The sequence below is a fragment of the Crinia signifera genome, chromosome 5 (assembly GCF_055691185.1).
Source record: "Crinia signifera chromosome 5, ASM5569118v1, whole genome shotgun sequence".
Classification (NCBI taxonomy): domain Eukaryota; kingdom Metazoa; phylum Chordata; class Amphibia; order Anura; family Myobatrachidae; genus Crinia; species Crinia signifera.
In genome coordinates, this window is record NC_139221.1 from 154726825 (window position 1) to 154744272 (window position 17448).

Sequence of the window (17448 nt, forward strand, 5' to 3'; positions counted from 1 at the left end):
TCTGGATCCCGGCGTTCAAAATCCCGATGCTGGAATCCCGACCGCCGAAATCCCAGCAAGGGGGGGACGTGGATTGCACCCCCTTGCGGGCTTGCTGTGCTCGCCACGCAGCGGGCCCGGTGCCTCGCTGCGCTCGGCACGCTAATTTATTCTCCCTCCAGGGGTGTCGTGGACACCCACGGAGGGAGAAAGTGTCGGGATTTCGGCGGTCGGGATTCTGAACGCCGGGATCCCGACCACCGGGATTTTAACTGCATCCCATATATGGGCCTTAAGAGTTCTAGGAGACTTATTGTACTGGCAAGGTTCAGGTGGCAAAGAGCAGTTTAAATAGGGAGTTATAGCAGTAAACTGGATGTGTGAGTCATGTGCAATATAGGGATGCCATGTATGTCTGGAATTGCTGCACCAGACCACATTCACATGAGAATCCTGACATGACTGGCTGACATGCGTAAAACAGTGAATCCTCAGTGATGAGTAGTATACAAGGCTTTTGTAGCCACTTTGTGGCAAAGTTAATGTGCTCCATGCAGAAGTGCTTGAAGAGAAGAGGAGGCCTCCTCCATTCAGTCCTTCTCCTCCCTCGCTGTAGCAGCACCGCACTGCACAGTGCAGTAGAGGCTGAGCACTCTACTCAGCCTCTACTGCGCATGCGCAGACCACACCAAAAAATTGTGCGGCAGCCAGTTTTTCTAAAATCCTGCCATTGATGCTGCCTTCATTGCCGGACTCCAGATGGCAAGTATTAAAAATGGGTGCAGTGTGTGCGGTGTAGGCCCCATGGGGCTCAGGGGCGTATATGCACCATGCACATTGCACCCATTATAAATACACCACTGGCTTCATGCTTAAGCATCGGTGCACCAGTTCCATGTGATTTTATGGTCAACCACTTAATGGTGTCCTATTGCCGTAGAAATCACTATAATGCTCAACTTTCCCAGAATATATACCTTTAAAGAAGTTCTAAATAATCTATTATCCTATCAGTCCTCTTCATACTTCAGTACTCTATCACTATGACGTCCCGCCTACTCTCTTTCCCAGTTCACCCTCTTTGTTACATCCTTCCATCTTTTTAGAATGTACAGCTGGGTACACACTAGATGACTTCTGTTGCTGCCAATATAGTTGACTATATCTGCAATACCGCGGGAGAACAGTATTCATACAATATTGTTTTGTGAGATCGGTCATTGACATAATCCACCAGCTACTCCGAACATGCAGTAGATGATATTGTAAGATTGAGCTGCAGGTATAGATGAATGGAAGCATATATCTACATATATATATAGTGGCAGATGCTCAATTAGTTTAGTAATACCATTGAGATGCATGAAAGGGAAAGGTAATACTGGGTAATTAAAAAATCCAGCTCACTGAATGGTATTAGCAACCAGTCTTAAACGCTACATGATAACAGAATATAGAGATATTGTTTACATATACTGTATTTGTGCAAATGTATGATTTAAGCCCCCAATGACCCACGCATCATTAATGATATTGACTGTAAACACTGGACGATATATATCTTCAATGATAGCGATATCGACTATATCATTAATAATATGTGTTGTCTAGTGTGTACCCAGCTTAAGACCTCAAAGGCAGGGCTTTATTCACTTATTCTCTCATAGCACACTCCCAGCCACCAGGGTAGATCTCTTAACTAGCATTGCACAACAATGACAGTGGTCCTGCTTGTCTGCTCACTTGTTGTGTACAAGATCAGTGATTTTACTTTTTTCTATTTTTATACTCAAATGAGCAATACTTGCTTTTACTAGCATTCTTTAACTTATCCTCACTTCCACTATTCATACAACGCTGCATTTGTTTGTATCATTTTTAATAGTTTTCCTAGGAATCTTAATATTGTATAGTTAGAACCTGTACAGTGCTGTGGACACCTTGCGGTAATCTATAATGTGACCACGCTGAACATCCAACTAGAATATGCTGTGCACTGGAGTCCATCCTAGAACTCTTAACGGCTAGCAGTGATAACATGCAGTGCAAATTGGCCAAACCCAATCATTGCACTATGAAGCGCTGGATAAAATGAAGGCGACAGCTTTGTTACTCTCCCTGACTGCTGTGAACACATTTCCTACACCCAGAACACCCTGTATACCTGGTATGGGATTCTCCAAGATCTGGATACCAATGGTGACAGGAGTGCATGCAGGTACATGTCCCTTACCAAATAGCGGGATCAGGGCAAGTTGCATAGAGACTCCTGCATAGTGTACTTGGGGCAGGCGTTAACTGGACTGCATTACTCTCCCAAATGGGGCTCAGCATACTATGCACCAATGCTGTGATGTGAGATAGAAGTGGAACAGGATATAGAAGAATCAAAGAGGTGGACTACAAAAGACCAGGAGAAAAAAACAGACTGAAGTATGCATTAAGTGGAAGCTAGGTGTGAGTATAATGAGAAGGAGGCTAAATAAATATGAAAGCAAACTGAAAAAAATAAGCACAATAAAGTATTAAAGGGGAATATTAGTTAAGAGAAGAACAAAAGTGGCAAGGATGAGAACAGAGATGATTCAAACATGAAAAACGAGGAGTATAAAGACAATGTAAAAGGCAAAAAGAAGGCAGATTGAAAATAATTAAATAATTCAGTAGACACCTATGGGAAATGGAGGAAGATGAGAAATAAGAGCAAGTTGATAGAAGGGGATAGAAAATTGGATGAAAGACAAGTAGAGAGATGGGAGGAACACTGGAGAGATGGGAAAAAGAGGGGAGAGAAAAAGGTAGAAGGGTAGATGAAGAACAAAGTGAGAGAGGGAAAAAAAAGCCTTGTGACAATGGGAAAATAGCTAGTGAGTAGACAAATTATTGGTCAAGAATACTAGTATATGCACTTCTGGTCAAAAGTTGTTGAACACTTAATTTATCAGTTCCTATTGTGGTGGTAAAGTTCTATTTACATATATATTATCCAGCAATTGTTTTTGATGATTATTTAAATAGTGTATTTGTGGGTTTTAGTGAATAGCACCATTAATTATCTCTCCAATGAAAATAATGTATACATGTGGGGTGGCAGATGCAATGAAGGTCAACTCAAATGGGTTGTGAATAAGATGAGAAATAAATTGTGTCACCACAAGAAAAATCAACATCCTAAATAAAAAGGCAACTACAGAGAACCGTATTCACACCGATTGGGCCATTACTAATATTGGATTTGAGATTCCATGGTTAATGCAGCTTAATATAATATAGTATCATTCATCCTGGTGCTGTGACGTTAAGTGACTGCATGCGTATTGAATATATTTATCAGATTCACTTTTTCTATGTGTCTTTTTCTGTAAGTGGTTCTCTGCCTGTTCCCTAATGTGTTCCCTACAGGTCATGTTTTGGGCATTTCTGTCTGTGGAAGCAAGTGGGACAATTTCTGACCCAGCAGAATAGGTTAAGTCAAATGTGCATAATTAAAGAAATAAACAAAAATGGACCTATAAATACTGGTTTATGCAATGTATTTTTCACTGATATTATTTTTCATTACTCATGGGATTGCCTTTTAATTATTAATTGTTATTCCTAACTTATATGTTTGCCATTTAACATATTGGTCAGTTTATATTACTTGTATTGGTATATTCTTCTAACTTTAAATAATTGTTTATAGCGAGGTTGGGGGTTTGTAGTAGGATGTTAAACAACCGGCTCATTTGCAGCCATTTCGAGTAGCCAAGCAAAACTGATCATCTTAGCCATGCCGTATGGACGCACCCAGGGAAAGAACTCTAGGGGCAAAAGTTAAATTTAAACTTTGATTTTTAAACAAACAATACAATTTGCAATTCTAAATTGACAATTCATCAGAAGCAGATAAATTATTCTTTAAAATGGTAAATCATTTATTGATTTTGGTTAAATATGAAGGGAGAAAAGGGATTGTCACCAAAAATCACCTTCTAGAAATAATATATACTGTACTGTATGATAACTAAACTCTACATATACATAAGCTCTATAACTCGTCATTTTATCCTTCCATTATTGGGGGTAAACACCAATTTATTGTGTTAACATGTATTTACAAGTAAATTAAGTTGTATAAGTGATTGCAAACTAGTGCTACAAGTGTCCCAGCTTCTGTTGATTCCTTATAAAAAACCTTGTATAAAAGCAGTGTTGCGACAGACTTTTATCACACCATCTGAAGCTTTATTTGGACAATATTGCACTGCAGGAATTATCATATTGCTGTCATAATGGGATGAAAAAGGCAACTAGCAAAAGAAGGCAAAAATACAATTATAATCCTTAAAAGTGTAGAATTTTCTTTGCACTTACATACATACATTTGTAAATGAAGCCAATTTGTCTGTGCGTACGGTTTCCTACAGCATTAGAAGGCACTTTGAAACACTGACAGGAAGAGGTCTGGCAGCCCCAACTGACTGAGAGTCAACAATTTTCTTTATGATAGATGGCTCCACAGGGCAAAAGCTTCACGCATGCACAGCTTAACACTAGTTGAAGTGAGCAAGTCTCATTTTCAATTGTGCAGATTTGGAGTTGCAAGTTTGACAGGTTTTGAGGAAACATGGAGAAATAAGAACCTAGGGGCTACAATGGACCATGAAGCAAGACCAATGGACTTCTGGAGACTGAAAAAATATTATATGGACTAATGAATCAAAATGTTAAATCTTTGGTACAAGAACTGGGCAGAAGATTAAAGGCAAACCAATTTACAACTGCACCATATTTGTTGGAAATTGTGCAACAGTGTTGGGAAAAATTTCTGACAGTCGGAATCCCGGATTTAGTGCCGTCCTTAGTTGCAATTTCAATAAATCAATATGCCTGCATAGATGCGCTTGCATCATCAACGACTTGCTATCTCATATGTAATGCCTACATCCTTTTACATAGATTGTTAATAAAATAGATAATTTTGCCATCATTACACTGAAGTGTTAAGCTGGGCCCACACTGGACGACATCTTAAATGATTTTGCCCTCGTCTGTACATGCAGTGACGGTGGAGGATATCGTTAGCAAGAATGAAGCACGACCCTTCCACCCACAATGGCTCATTGCGCAAGATGTCATTGGGTACAGACATTGTCCAGTCTGTACCCAGCTTTAACTACAATATACAGGTGTGACACAGAAATTGGAAACTTGACTTGTCTCAGTTCTAGCACTACTTGGAAGCATGTTGTTAGCAGTTGAATTCACCTTTTTAGTTTTTTGTTTGCTATGTACAGCGCTGCGGACACATTGTGGCGCCTTATAAATAAACCTACTACTACTACTACTACTACTACTACTACTACTAGTTATTTGATTGATTGTAATCCAGTCAGAGAAGAGCGTTTACAATGACTAGCATGCTAGCTTGGCTCATCCCTCCTATAAATAACATAGACTGAAAGTATTCCTATACAATTTTCTGGATAGCCTTAAGATCTAATTACAGTTAATGTGTTTATATCTAATCACGTAAGTAGTATAGATATCTATATAGCACAATTTTTACCACTCTAGTCAAGTTTTAACAAAACTTTAATTGAGTTACTACGTATGCATCCAGAAGACATGTAGGAGTTATAATACATGCCGTACTTACCTCACATTGCAAATCATCATGTAATGTGTCTGCATCTGGTTTACTTGGCACTTAACCTAAGGGTACATATTCAATTACTTTCATAGTATAGCTAAATAATAAACATCAGCTCTTATATTGCAACAGATGGTGAACAGATGGGTAGCTGTACAACCCCAGCCTACTTACTTGACTCATACACAATTTGTTACAGATTAATTGGCATTAAAGTTTCATTGCTTTAGTAATATTTTTATTTTATTTTGTTGTCCAATTGCAGTATATAGTTGTAACTTTTTCAAAGCACATTTCCAAAATAGCTCAATACTGGTAGGTTATACATTAACATTGATGGCTATAATAATTTGTATGTGACCTATAAAATTGAACAAAATATTAACAAGTATCAAACTTAAGACAATGTCTTTAGTATGGTCTATACTTTTTTGTTTTCAATGGTACCAAAAACCAAAGATTATTTACAGTATATAGATAGACCGTTCTTTGACAGTGTGATTGGGTACCATGCATCCTGTGTGTATTATATGTTCATGCTTAACCAACAACCATTTAAATACAATGAGATGAAAGCTACAGTTTATATCCATGGCCTATGATCACATGGACTTTGGAAGATATAGGGGGGGTATTCAATCCCTGTCGCTATTTCTGATAGGGGAAATAGCGGCGGCGGGCGCCTATCAAATGCTGTCTTGACCAACAGCATTGAAGAGGCAGATTGGCAGAACGTTCCCGATTTTTAAAGCTGTCTGGCCCGTTTTGCCAAGAAGCCGGATCTCAACAAGCCACGGCCGTGTACTGTGGACACGTCCCCCTTTTCGCCAATCGGCAGGTGGGACATTGAACCCCGCCTGTTGATTTGCGGTTGAGCAAAATAAAAACGGGCCCGGGTCATGGGTGTCGGGACATACCGACAATTGTGACCCTTGATTGAATACCTCCCTTAGAATGCTATACCAGGAGAAAATTGGATTGGTAGAGAATAACAGTAGATTTGTATATAATCTTAATTTTCTTTTTGGTTATCAAATCAAAGCAGTAATTTACATAACTATCGTTATTAAAATTTGGCATGCAGTCATATTGTCAACATTCAGAATTTTGACAGTATAACGTCAAATGGTTCAGATGGTCAACATTCAAAATGTTGACATATCTGTTTAAAATGTCGTCATACTCAGAATGTAACATGTTTACATTTGTATTGTGTGGGTTTTCGTTCCTCTGCACGACGGATAACCAATTGTCTGATTTTAAATGAACACTATAGTATACAAAGTACCAAATGTATACAGCAGGCGCCATTTTGTATTCAGTTCCCCTGGCCCCAGGAAAGACTGAGTCTTTATCTGGCGAAGTGGCTTATATACCTTTAAAGTGGGAGTTGGCTGCCAAATGTTAATTTGTCTAGAATTACCCATAATACTTTGCTTCTCTAAATGCTCATTCTATTGGAATGCCTAAATGTCTGCTGCTAAACCATATAAAATAATACCTACTAGATACTATTGCATGTAATGCCGATGACAGATCAGAGCAGCAGGATAAGCACCCCAAACATACTGTAGATCCAATGTCATTTAGAACTATCTTCAGAATTAGAACAAGAAGTCCTGGAAGAGATGATATGACCCCCACAGAGCCCTGACCTCAACATCAAGTCTGGGATTACATGAAGAGACAGAAGGAGTTTAACAAGATCTGTGGTTAGTTATCCAAGATGTTTAGAACAACCTCCCTTCCAAGTCTCTTCAAAATCCTTGAAGAATTGATGCTGTTTTTTTAGGCAAGGTGCGATCAAAAAAATATTAAATATTACACAAAAAAGCATGCATCATAAAATGTTTTAGTTTTGCACTTTTTGCACTGCATAAGACCATGAGAAGGTGCAGAGTCCTGCAGAAATATGAAAGTCTCATTATCACAAAAAGGGATCTCATACTGACAGTTTTAATTTTGAATCTAATACATCACTGATATATTTGCTGATGTTTAAAGGGCCCTCATCTTTTGCTTTCATACATCCCCGCAGCATAATCCTTATTGCATGCTTCACAGTAGACGTTGTGCACTCAGGTAACAAATCTTCTCCAATTCTTCATTCCAACACTACCAAATATGAATATTCTGTTCAATTGTTTTTCTAACCAATTAATTTGCTTTTAATCCCATGTTACTCTTTTCTGCTTTGAGAGATAAAAGTGGCTTTTTCTTTGGATATTTGGCATTTAATCCAAATATTGAAGTCTTTGTCAAAGAGTCCTGGTACTGATTTACAACACATTCATGTAAATATTTTTGAATTGCCTCAGATGATATTTCTCATTCTTCTATTACAGCATGGTTCTGCGAATCTTTGCCTACCTATACCAGTTTGGTTTTTAGTTGACAGAGGGGTAGATGTATGAAGCCATGATAACGGAGGAGAAGAGATTAAATACCTGGTACTTTATCACCGGCCAATCAACTCCCAACTGTTAAGTTACAGGCTGGATTTAAAAAGTGACTGTTATGAGCTGATTGGCCAGTGATAAAGTACCAAGCACTTTATCACTTCTCCTCCTTTATCACTGCTTCATACATCTAACCCCGAGTCTGTTGATACTTAGTCCACCTACTTTTCTTATAATTTCATTGAAAGTGTCTCCTTTTTCATGTAAAGTAATTATTTGTATCTCTTGCTAAGTGACCAGTCAATGCTTTTTACTTTGCTTGTCATTCTAAATAAAGTTACACAGCTTAATTTAAGAGATGAAAGTAAAAAAAAAAAAAGGGACCAGCAAATGTGAGCTTTCACCCTATTGAATCCATTTTGTGGCATCGCAGCACCTGATGGGCTCTTAGAACAATCACTTCTATTGGTCAATTTTGAGTTGAAGAAATCATCTTATCTTTATTTAGGTATAATTTTTTTTTGCAATAAAGATAATTCCTCAAGATTAACTGCATTTTCCAAAAGTTTTCCACAATTTTGGCCATTAGTGTGTGTATGTATATATAGACGACAAATGCATCAGACTTGATGACAATAGGAGTTATGTATTGAAATGGTGCTATTAAAACCATTTTCACTTATTACGAAGCTGTGGAGTGCCGTGCGTTTGTAATCCAAATTTTCTTCAGCACAGGCGCCCACCCAGTACTTGATTAAGTGGCTGTGCCAGACACCCCTGATTCCTTTTATATATATACGTATATAAATGAAAATGCACAGAGCATTGAAATGTTGAATACCTAAAAACAGAGTTGTGTTAGTTATTTTTGCCCTCCGAGTGCCTCTGTCTGGATCCTGTATGTGTGGCTGCAGTTGTGTTCATTTGCGTGCACTGGGGCAAACTGCTTGGGATTTGTGAATGGCTGGCTGAATGGACTGTATATTATATATGTATTATACTGTATATTATACTGATGTCAGTTTTGTAAATGGTAGGGACCACAGAAAACCCAATCTGTTTTCTTTTTGTAACATGGTTGTCTTCGTCTCCTTGAATATCCTTCAATTTTCTTTAACAGTCCATACATCAACGAAGTCTTGAAGAATATGACTCAACTTCAGAATAGTCTCTTGGCTTGTAAAACTCTACTTAAGATAATTTTACTCCAGGTTAACATTATGGGCGGTATTCAATGAGGCTTATTCGCCAGGTTTTTATGGCGATTTTGTGCTGTAAGGCGAATTTCTGACTAAAACGGTGAATCACCCTATTCAATGACCAGATAGCGAATACATTTCAAGTTTTTTTTCGCCATGATTCACCGAGTAGCAATCGCTATCTTTTTATGGTGAAGTGGAAGGTGAACTTTTAAAATAAAGTGTTTTGTTTTTTACAATTGGTGTCAAGAAATCTGGAATTTTATTCTGAGGAGGGGCGTGCTATTTTTATTCATGTGCTGTAAGCACATGAATATATATTTAATTTAAAAAGAAATATATATATATATATATTTTTTTACACAGACCAGCCTGTGCTGCCTGGCACCCAGGGAGCCCACCTCCCCCTCACAAACGTTCTGGGGCAGGCAGGGAGACTTCCATCTCCCTGCCTGCCACCATCCTCAGGCTCCCTGCGGCATCGCCGCAGGAGTTAAAATTTGCCGGTCAGGGGCAGCGAGCCCCTGACTCGTTGAATACTGGAGCCGGCGAGGCTCCGGAACGCGACGACCAGTGGCAGGATTCGCTGCACATCGCCAAAATCATCATTGAATACCGCCCTATGTAACTGTTCTATGCAGCACTCTTCTCTATCTTGTAGTAGCAAATGAAATCAAATCACCATACTTGTGATGCTTTTCCCTGATTAAAGTGTTCTCCACCATGATATCTTAATTGTGCATGTCCCCAGTGAATATATGTGTTTTATGAAATTATTACATTATTTATTTACATTATTATAGCAGTTAATATAATGGTTAATATATATGGTTAATATAATGGAAATAAGTCAATTTAAAAGCCATCTATTATTCTTTTTCCATTATATTAAATGAAAACATACAAAAGTAAAGTTGTTTTCATTACCAAAAAAAAATTGTAATATACATAGGATTTCACTTAAGATACTGGGCCAGATTCTCTAAGCTTCAAAAGTGATAAACTGGAGAGTGATAAACAGCCAGCCAATCAGTCTGACATTTTTCAAACACAGTCTGTGACAAGGCAGGTAGGTGCTGATTGGCTGACTGTTTATCACTCTTCAGTTTATCACTTTTGAAGCTTAGAGAATCTAGCCCACTGTCTTTTGATAGCATTTTATATGGGGTTTATCGCGGGCTGATTTGTTAATATTATTATTGGCAGTGGTACAATAATTAGAGTTTATCACTGTAAAAATGGGATTCTGTTACCAGTGGATTTTTCCTTTTGTAGATTAACAATGCACAGTTTTATAGTATACATATTTATTAAAAAGTGTGATATTTTTGTTAAACTTTTATTTTATTGTATCTTTAATCATCCTGTTTATGATTGTTTGAGCAATGCAGCATAGTTTGGTAAGGAGAGTGAGCTTAATGGCAGGAATCTATAAGTGGCACACAATTTAAACAATGTCATTTCTAACATTTATTATTTTTTTTATTGCAGCATTTTATTTGCAGACATAGTTGGTTTCACAAGCTTGGCATCCCAGTGCACAGCACAAGAACTGGTTAAGCTGTTAAATGAACTATTTGGAAAGTTTGATGAACTGGCAACAGTAAGATTCAGTTTTCTTTTATTTGCAAAGCTTTGGACAAATGTTATGATGATAAATATGTATTCTAAAAAATAATAATATATGTATTAGTGTGTGTGTGTGTTTGTGTGAGTTTGTGTGTGTGGGTGTGTGTGTGTGTGTGTGTGTGTGTGTGTGTGTGTGTGTGTGTGGAAAATCTATGAGTCAGCTCCAGTTTAGAAGTGTAATAGCCACATTAATCCACAACTAGAATATATAAATCACTTATGCTCCTTCAGTTCCCCTAAGGCTTCCCCTCATGCCATCAGAACCTGATACTTTGCTGTCTCCAATGCTCCCAATACATACTATTCCACGTTGCCCCCAATACATAGTATGCAGCAGTTGTATGCCACAGCAGTGCCACCAATATAAACTATGCCGCGCCACAGTTCCCCAATACATAGTATACAACTATACAAGCATCTGATAAATTTGTAGCTGGGCATGATCTATCATTGATTGATGGAGCTGGTCTAATTCAGTAGCCCTGGCCTTCCCTGTACTTACTGTTGTTGGCAAGTGTACATTTATGCTCTGCAGAGCATAATGAGAGCCCTTACATTAGCAGCTAGTTCCCAATCTGTGGATGTAGCTTTGGACCACGTTAACGATGAAACCTACCATGAGACCCGCAACAGCGGTTGCAGCAGCAAGGTGGGGGGAACACCAATTTGACTATCCACGCCACCATCTCTTCCTTCTAGAAGAGGGTGGAGAACGAAGTGAAGCAGGCAAGAAGCATGGCAGCTAAGCAAGCACGCGAGGGTAAACTATCGATCCCATTGGAAACTTTCATGCTCCCACTGCCGTCCTGGCTCATATGGTATGTCCCGTCAGCAGAAATATCTGCATGGATTCTTTTACCAACCCTTGCAGCATGAACATCCTGGAAAACATTACAGGAGCCCTCCTCTCTGCACTGCAAGCCTCCGTGGCTACACGCTGCCTAGAAACCGACTTCATTGACCATTTTTGGAAGCTTAATGTTGTCTGCTCTGATCATGGATCTGGGAGCTAACCTCACTTGTGATAGAAGAATGGAGGCAGTAAGCTTGGGACAGCATCTAAGCAGTGCTAAAGCGTTGATGAGAGCTTCCAGGTCCACCTCTAATCACTGAGGTTGGTCCGGTACTTGTTTCCTAGCACGGCCACAATTGCGGGCATCGTGTGTCATTTTTAGTGGTATACGACGCGACCGACGCGATGCCCCCAATTTTCCCATTGAAATGCATTGAAAATAGTCAAAATCGCGTTGGTCGCGTCGTATGCGGCTAAAAAAGCCTTAAATGGTCCAGGAAACAATGTTAAATGGCTCAATGTACCCGCGATGCCCCCGATTTCTCATAGGGAACAATGTTAAATACCTCAATTTCACCAAATCATCATAGGGAACAATGGTAAATGGGCCAGAAAGCCCCAGAAACACCCCAGAACAGTGAAATGTCCCCCCAAAAGTACTTTACGCCACCCCACGATCAACGCAAACCCGAAGCGTGGCGAGCGCAGCGAGCCCGCGAGGGGCGGCGGTACGCGTCCTCCGACCTTTTCATACCCCCACTATCCACGTCGGCGTGGAGTTGAGAATAGAATAGTGTGGCGAGCGTAGCGAGCCACCGAGCCCGAATCGTGGCGAGCGCAGCGAGCCCCGCGAGGGGACGCGGATACCTTCACAGGTAAACGCGTCCCTTCGCGGGCTTCACAGGTATCCGCGTCCCCTCGCGGGGCTCGCCACGCTTCGGGCTCGCCACACTATTCTATTCTCAACTCCACGCCGACATGGATAGTGGGGGTATGAAAAGGTCGGAGGACACGTACCGCCGCCGCTCGCCACGCTTCGGGTTCGCGTTGATCGTGGGGTGGCGTAAAATACTTTTGGGGGGACATTTCACTGTTCAGGGGTGTTTTGGGGGGTTTATGGCCCATTTAACATTGTTCCCTATGATGATTTGGGTAAATTGACCCATTTAACATTGTTTCCTATGGGAAATCGGGGGCATCGCGGCTAAATTGAGGCATTTAACATTGTTCCCTATGGGGAAATCGCGGGCATCGCGTCGCAACCATCGCACCCGATTTTTTAGTGCTTGCGATGGCCGCAATGCCCCCGATTTTTCCTCACAATGCCCACGATCATGATCGTTGTGGCCGTGCTAGGAAACAAGTACCGTTGGTCCTCTTTTGCTTGACTACCCTTGGATGCGGTGGAGTCATGCAGTGTGGAGTGGACAGGACAGGCTGGTAAATATTATTATTATTGTTATCTATAATTGCCCCCACATAATAATTGACACATTTTTTAAAAAGTGTGTGGGTCATCTATTCTTGCATATTGTGGACAAGGTTAAAACGCACCTTTACAATCTGAGGACTACACTACAATAACTTAATTGCAATTTTTCTCCTTAAATATCATGATACATACATAGAATTAACATTAATTACATAACGCATAATCACATAACACTCAGACAGTCACTAATATTGTGCAAATTATTTCATTAACCCCTTCCCGACATATGACGTACATTTACGTCATATGTCGGTTGCGGGGGAATCAAGCCAGCTCACGGAGTGAGCTGGCTTGAAAGAGAGCAGGTAATGGCTGTATATTACAGCCAGGTACCTGCTCTCACGGCCACGAGCGGCGAGTTCACCGATCGTGGCCGTTTAACCCTTTAAGCACCGCGGGCAAAGCGCCCGCAGTGCTTAAATAGCTGATCGGAGGGGGGGCGCCCCCCTCCGGTGCAGATCGGGGCCCCCCGCGGCGAGATCGGAGGGTGCCGATCGGTTGCCATGGCAGCCAGGGGTCTAATGTAGACCCCTGTGCTGGCCGTGTCAGCATTCCTATTACATCCTGCCTGAGGCAGGATGTAATAGGAAGTGCTGAAAATCACTATGTTCAGCCATAGAGCTCTATGGCTGAACCTAGTACAGGCGATCGCGCCCCCTAGTGGTCAAGTACACTAGGGGGCCTTGTAGTAAAAGTAAAAAAAAAAAAAAAAATAAGTTTAAAAATTAAAAAAAAATAAAAAAATATTAAAAGTTCAAATCACCCCCCTTTCCCCATTTCACAAATAAAAATAAATAAAAAATAAAAAAAATAAACATATTTGGTATCGCCGCGTTCCTAAAAGTCCGATCTATTAAAATATAACATTAGTTATCCCGCACGGTTAAAGGCGTAAACGGAAAATAATTCCCAACGCCAAAACTACGTTTTTTGGTCGCATCGCCTACCCAAAAAAAAATAACTAAAAGAGATCAGAAAGTCGCCCATATCCCATAATGGTATCAATTAAAAAGTACACTTCAGCCCGCAAAAAATGAGCCCTCACCCAGGTCCGTAGGTGGAAAAATAAAAAAAGTTATAAGCCGCAGAACATGGCGACGCGACGCAAATTAGAAAAACCGTAAAATTTTCTATTTTTTTTTTTAGTGGTAAACCGTAACGAAAACTATATAAGTTTGGTATCACCGGAATCGTAACGACCCATAGAATAAAGATAACCCATCATTTTAAACGAACTATGAACTCCGAAAAAAACGTAACCAGCGCAAAATTGTGGAATTGCGTTTTTTTTCTTTTTTACCCCACATTGAATTGTTTCCTGATTCCCCAGAATATTATACGGTATAGTAAATGGTACCATTAAAATGTACAACTTGTCCCGCAAAAAAAAGCCCTCATGTGTCTATATAGCCGGAAAATTAAAAAAGTTACGCTTATTTGAACGCGAGGAGGAAAAAAAAAAAAAATTAACAAAAAAGGCCTCGTCGGGAAGGGGTTAATTTCACTTGTAAAGCAAACTCAGTTTCTTTTAAGTCATTGTGCAGATATTACCTAGAGGAGACTGTATTAGCTGTAGTCAATATTCCACTTTAATATATACACTGTATATATATATATATATATATATATATATATATAACAAAAAGATGCAGCACTCCACGGCAGTAAAGCAGTAAAAAAGCTTTAATTTCCAAACAACGTTTCAATATCAATTCGATATTATCATCAGGTTCAAAGCCTTTGAACCTGATGATAATATCGAATTGATATTGAAACGTTGTTTGGAAATTAAAGCTTTTTTACTGCTTTACTGCCGTGGAGTGCTGCATCTTTTTGTTCTATCTACATCCCTTGCTGTGCGGGCACCCAGGCTGAAACATACACGGAGGTTGTGCCTGGCATCTTGGTATATATATATATATATATATATATATATATATATATATATATATATATATATATATATATAGTCCAGGCACTCAGCAGAGAAGACAAAGACTTGGGTGCACCTCAATCCAGGAAGGATGGGTATATACAAAACGTACGAGGTCACTCACAAGATTTGAAATGCTGCACGGCGGCAGACTTGCAATAAAACAAACAATTGACACAAGGCTGTGTGAGTCAACGTTTCGGGCTGGTAACCCTTTATCAAGATAAACCCTTTGTCTTGATAAAGGGTTACCAGCCCGAAACGTTGACTCACACAGCCTTGTGTCAATTGTTTGTTTTATTGCAAGTCTGCCGCCGTGCAGCATTTCAAATCTTGTGAGTGACCTCGTACGTTTTGTATATATATATATATATATATATATATATATATATATATATGTTGCTGTGCGAGCCGGCACTCCTCAATCACATAAAGAGATTACCCCGGGTGCCATCCACAATTGGTGAATAGAGTAAGAAACTGGCGTCACTCCAAGGGATTTTTCAAACGTAGTTTATGCAGTAAAAAGTCGACATTAGCATGTCAATGCGGTCGACGTTTCAATGGCACTTAGCCATTTTCCTCAGGACATGACATGCAGACCATAATTATGGTCTGCATGTCATGTCCTGAGGAAAATGGCTAAGTGCCATTGAAACGTCGACCGCATTGACATGCTAATGTCGACTTTTTACTGCATAAACTACGTTTGAAAAATCCCTTGGAGTGACGCCAGTTTCTTACTCTATATATATATATATATATATATATATATATATATATATATATATATATATATATATATATATATATGAGAACTTGAGGAATCCGCACAGCTTGCAGGGATTATTTCGGGTGCCAGGTCAACACAATAATATAAGAAAACTGTGTATCCAAAGATACATAGAAGACAGCACTCCTTGGTCCTTTGTAAATTCCAGTGTAGCACAATTTATTCATAAAGTTAAGCATCAGACTTATATGCAAAATATGGCAATCTAATGCCTTTAGTAATAGTGGGGGTCACAAGCATATTCACCCATCCTTGCAGTTAATGACACAAGCAGTCGGCAGTCGACGGTTCCGTTTCGGCTGGAAGCCTTTCTCACAGACTGACCCAAACATACTAACACTCAAACTGTGTTAAATAGCCACCACCACCTCTATCAATTAGCTCACACAGGTGTTGTGTGTCGCACATCAACCAATCATAGCTAGACAGCCCAGCCGCACCTTTGCCCGGAACTCCATATAAGGAGACTGATTTAATGAGTCCTCAGTGTGCGTGCCGCTCCCCCACTCACGTGGGTCTCATCTACCAATGTCTGGCTTACCATTCACACGCTCTCCTACGGCGTGTGTGCATTCGGGGCCGGGAGACGGAGGTGGAACGCAGCGCATCGCGCAACGTCACCCTCGTCATCACGCAGTGCCGGGGACGTCAGATCCATACAGGGTAGCCGGTGTCCCACGTCATCACCTGGCGCGGACCCGGCTAAACTCCAGGGGTTTGCGCGGCATTTCACCTCCGTCTCCGGCCCCAAATGCACACACGCCGTAGGAGAGCGTGTGAATGGTAAGCAAGACATTGGTAGATGAGACCCACGTGAGTGGGGGAGCGGCACGCACACTGAGGACTCATTAAATCAGTATTCTTATATGGAGTTCCGGGCAAAGGTGCGGCTGGGCTGTCTAGCTATGATTGGTTGATGTGCGACACACAACAGCTGTGTGAGCTAATTGATAGAGGTGGTGGTGGCTATTTAACACAGTTTGAGTGTTAATATGTTTGGGTCAGTCTGTGAGAAAGGCTTCCAGCCGAAACGGAACCGTCGACTGCCGACTGCTTGTGTCATTAACTGCAAGGATGGGTGAATATGCTTGTGACCCCCACTATTACTAAAGGCATAAGATTGCCATATTTTGCATATAAGTCTGATGCTCAACTTTATGAATAAATTGTGCTACACTGGACTTTAAAAAGGACCAAGGAGTGCTGTCTTCTATGTATCTTTGGATACACAGTTTTCTTATTTATATATATATATATATATATATATACTAGGTGATTCATCGCGCCCTACGGGCGCTCTTCACACCGTCGTAAGGGGCTGCGCCCCCTTAATTTGTGAACGTTTGTATATGAGAAATATGGTTAGAATTGTATGAAAGATGCCCTGTATTGCAACTTAGGTGTCCGCGAATCGCGGGAGGGGGGGTCGCGGAGGGTCCCGCGAATTGCAGGAGGGGGGGTCGCGGGGGGGTGCCGCGAATTGCAGGAGGGGGGGTTGTGGGGGGGTGGATGCTGCGAATCGCGGGAGGGGAGGGATTGCAGAGAATCGCGGGAGGGGGGTTACGGGGGCGGGGGTTGCGGCGAATCATGGTAGGG

At 40.6% G+C, this 17448-nt stretch overlaps 1 protein-coding gene across 3 annotated transcripts in view; it reads left to right on the plus strand.

The window, feature by feature from the left end:
• Positions 1–17448, plus strand: part of ADCY1 (adenylate cyclase 1) — a 333354-nt gene that overhangs the window by 169519 nt on the left and 146387 nt on the right. For all 3 annotated transcript variants that reach the window (XR_014474925.1, XM_083188127.1, XM_083188128.1), the window contains exon 4: positions 10704–10815. Coding sequence is in view for 2 of the 3 variants with exons in the window: in XM_083188127.1 (XP_083044253.1) it covers positions 10704–10815 (112 nt within the window). In the remaining variant the exon portion in view is untranslated. The remainder of the gene's footprint in view (positions 1–10703; positions 10816–17448) is intronic.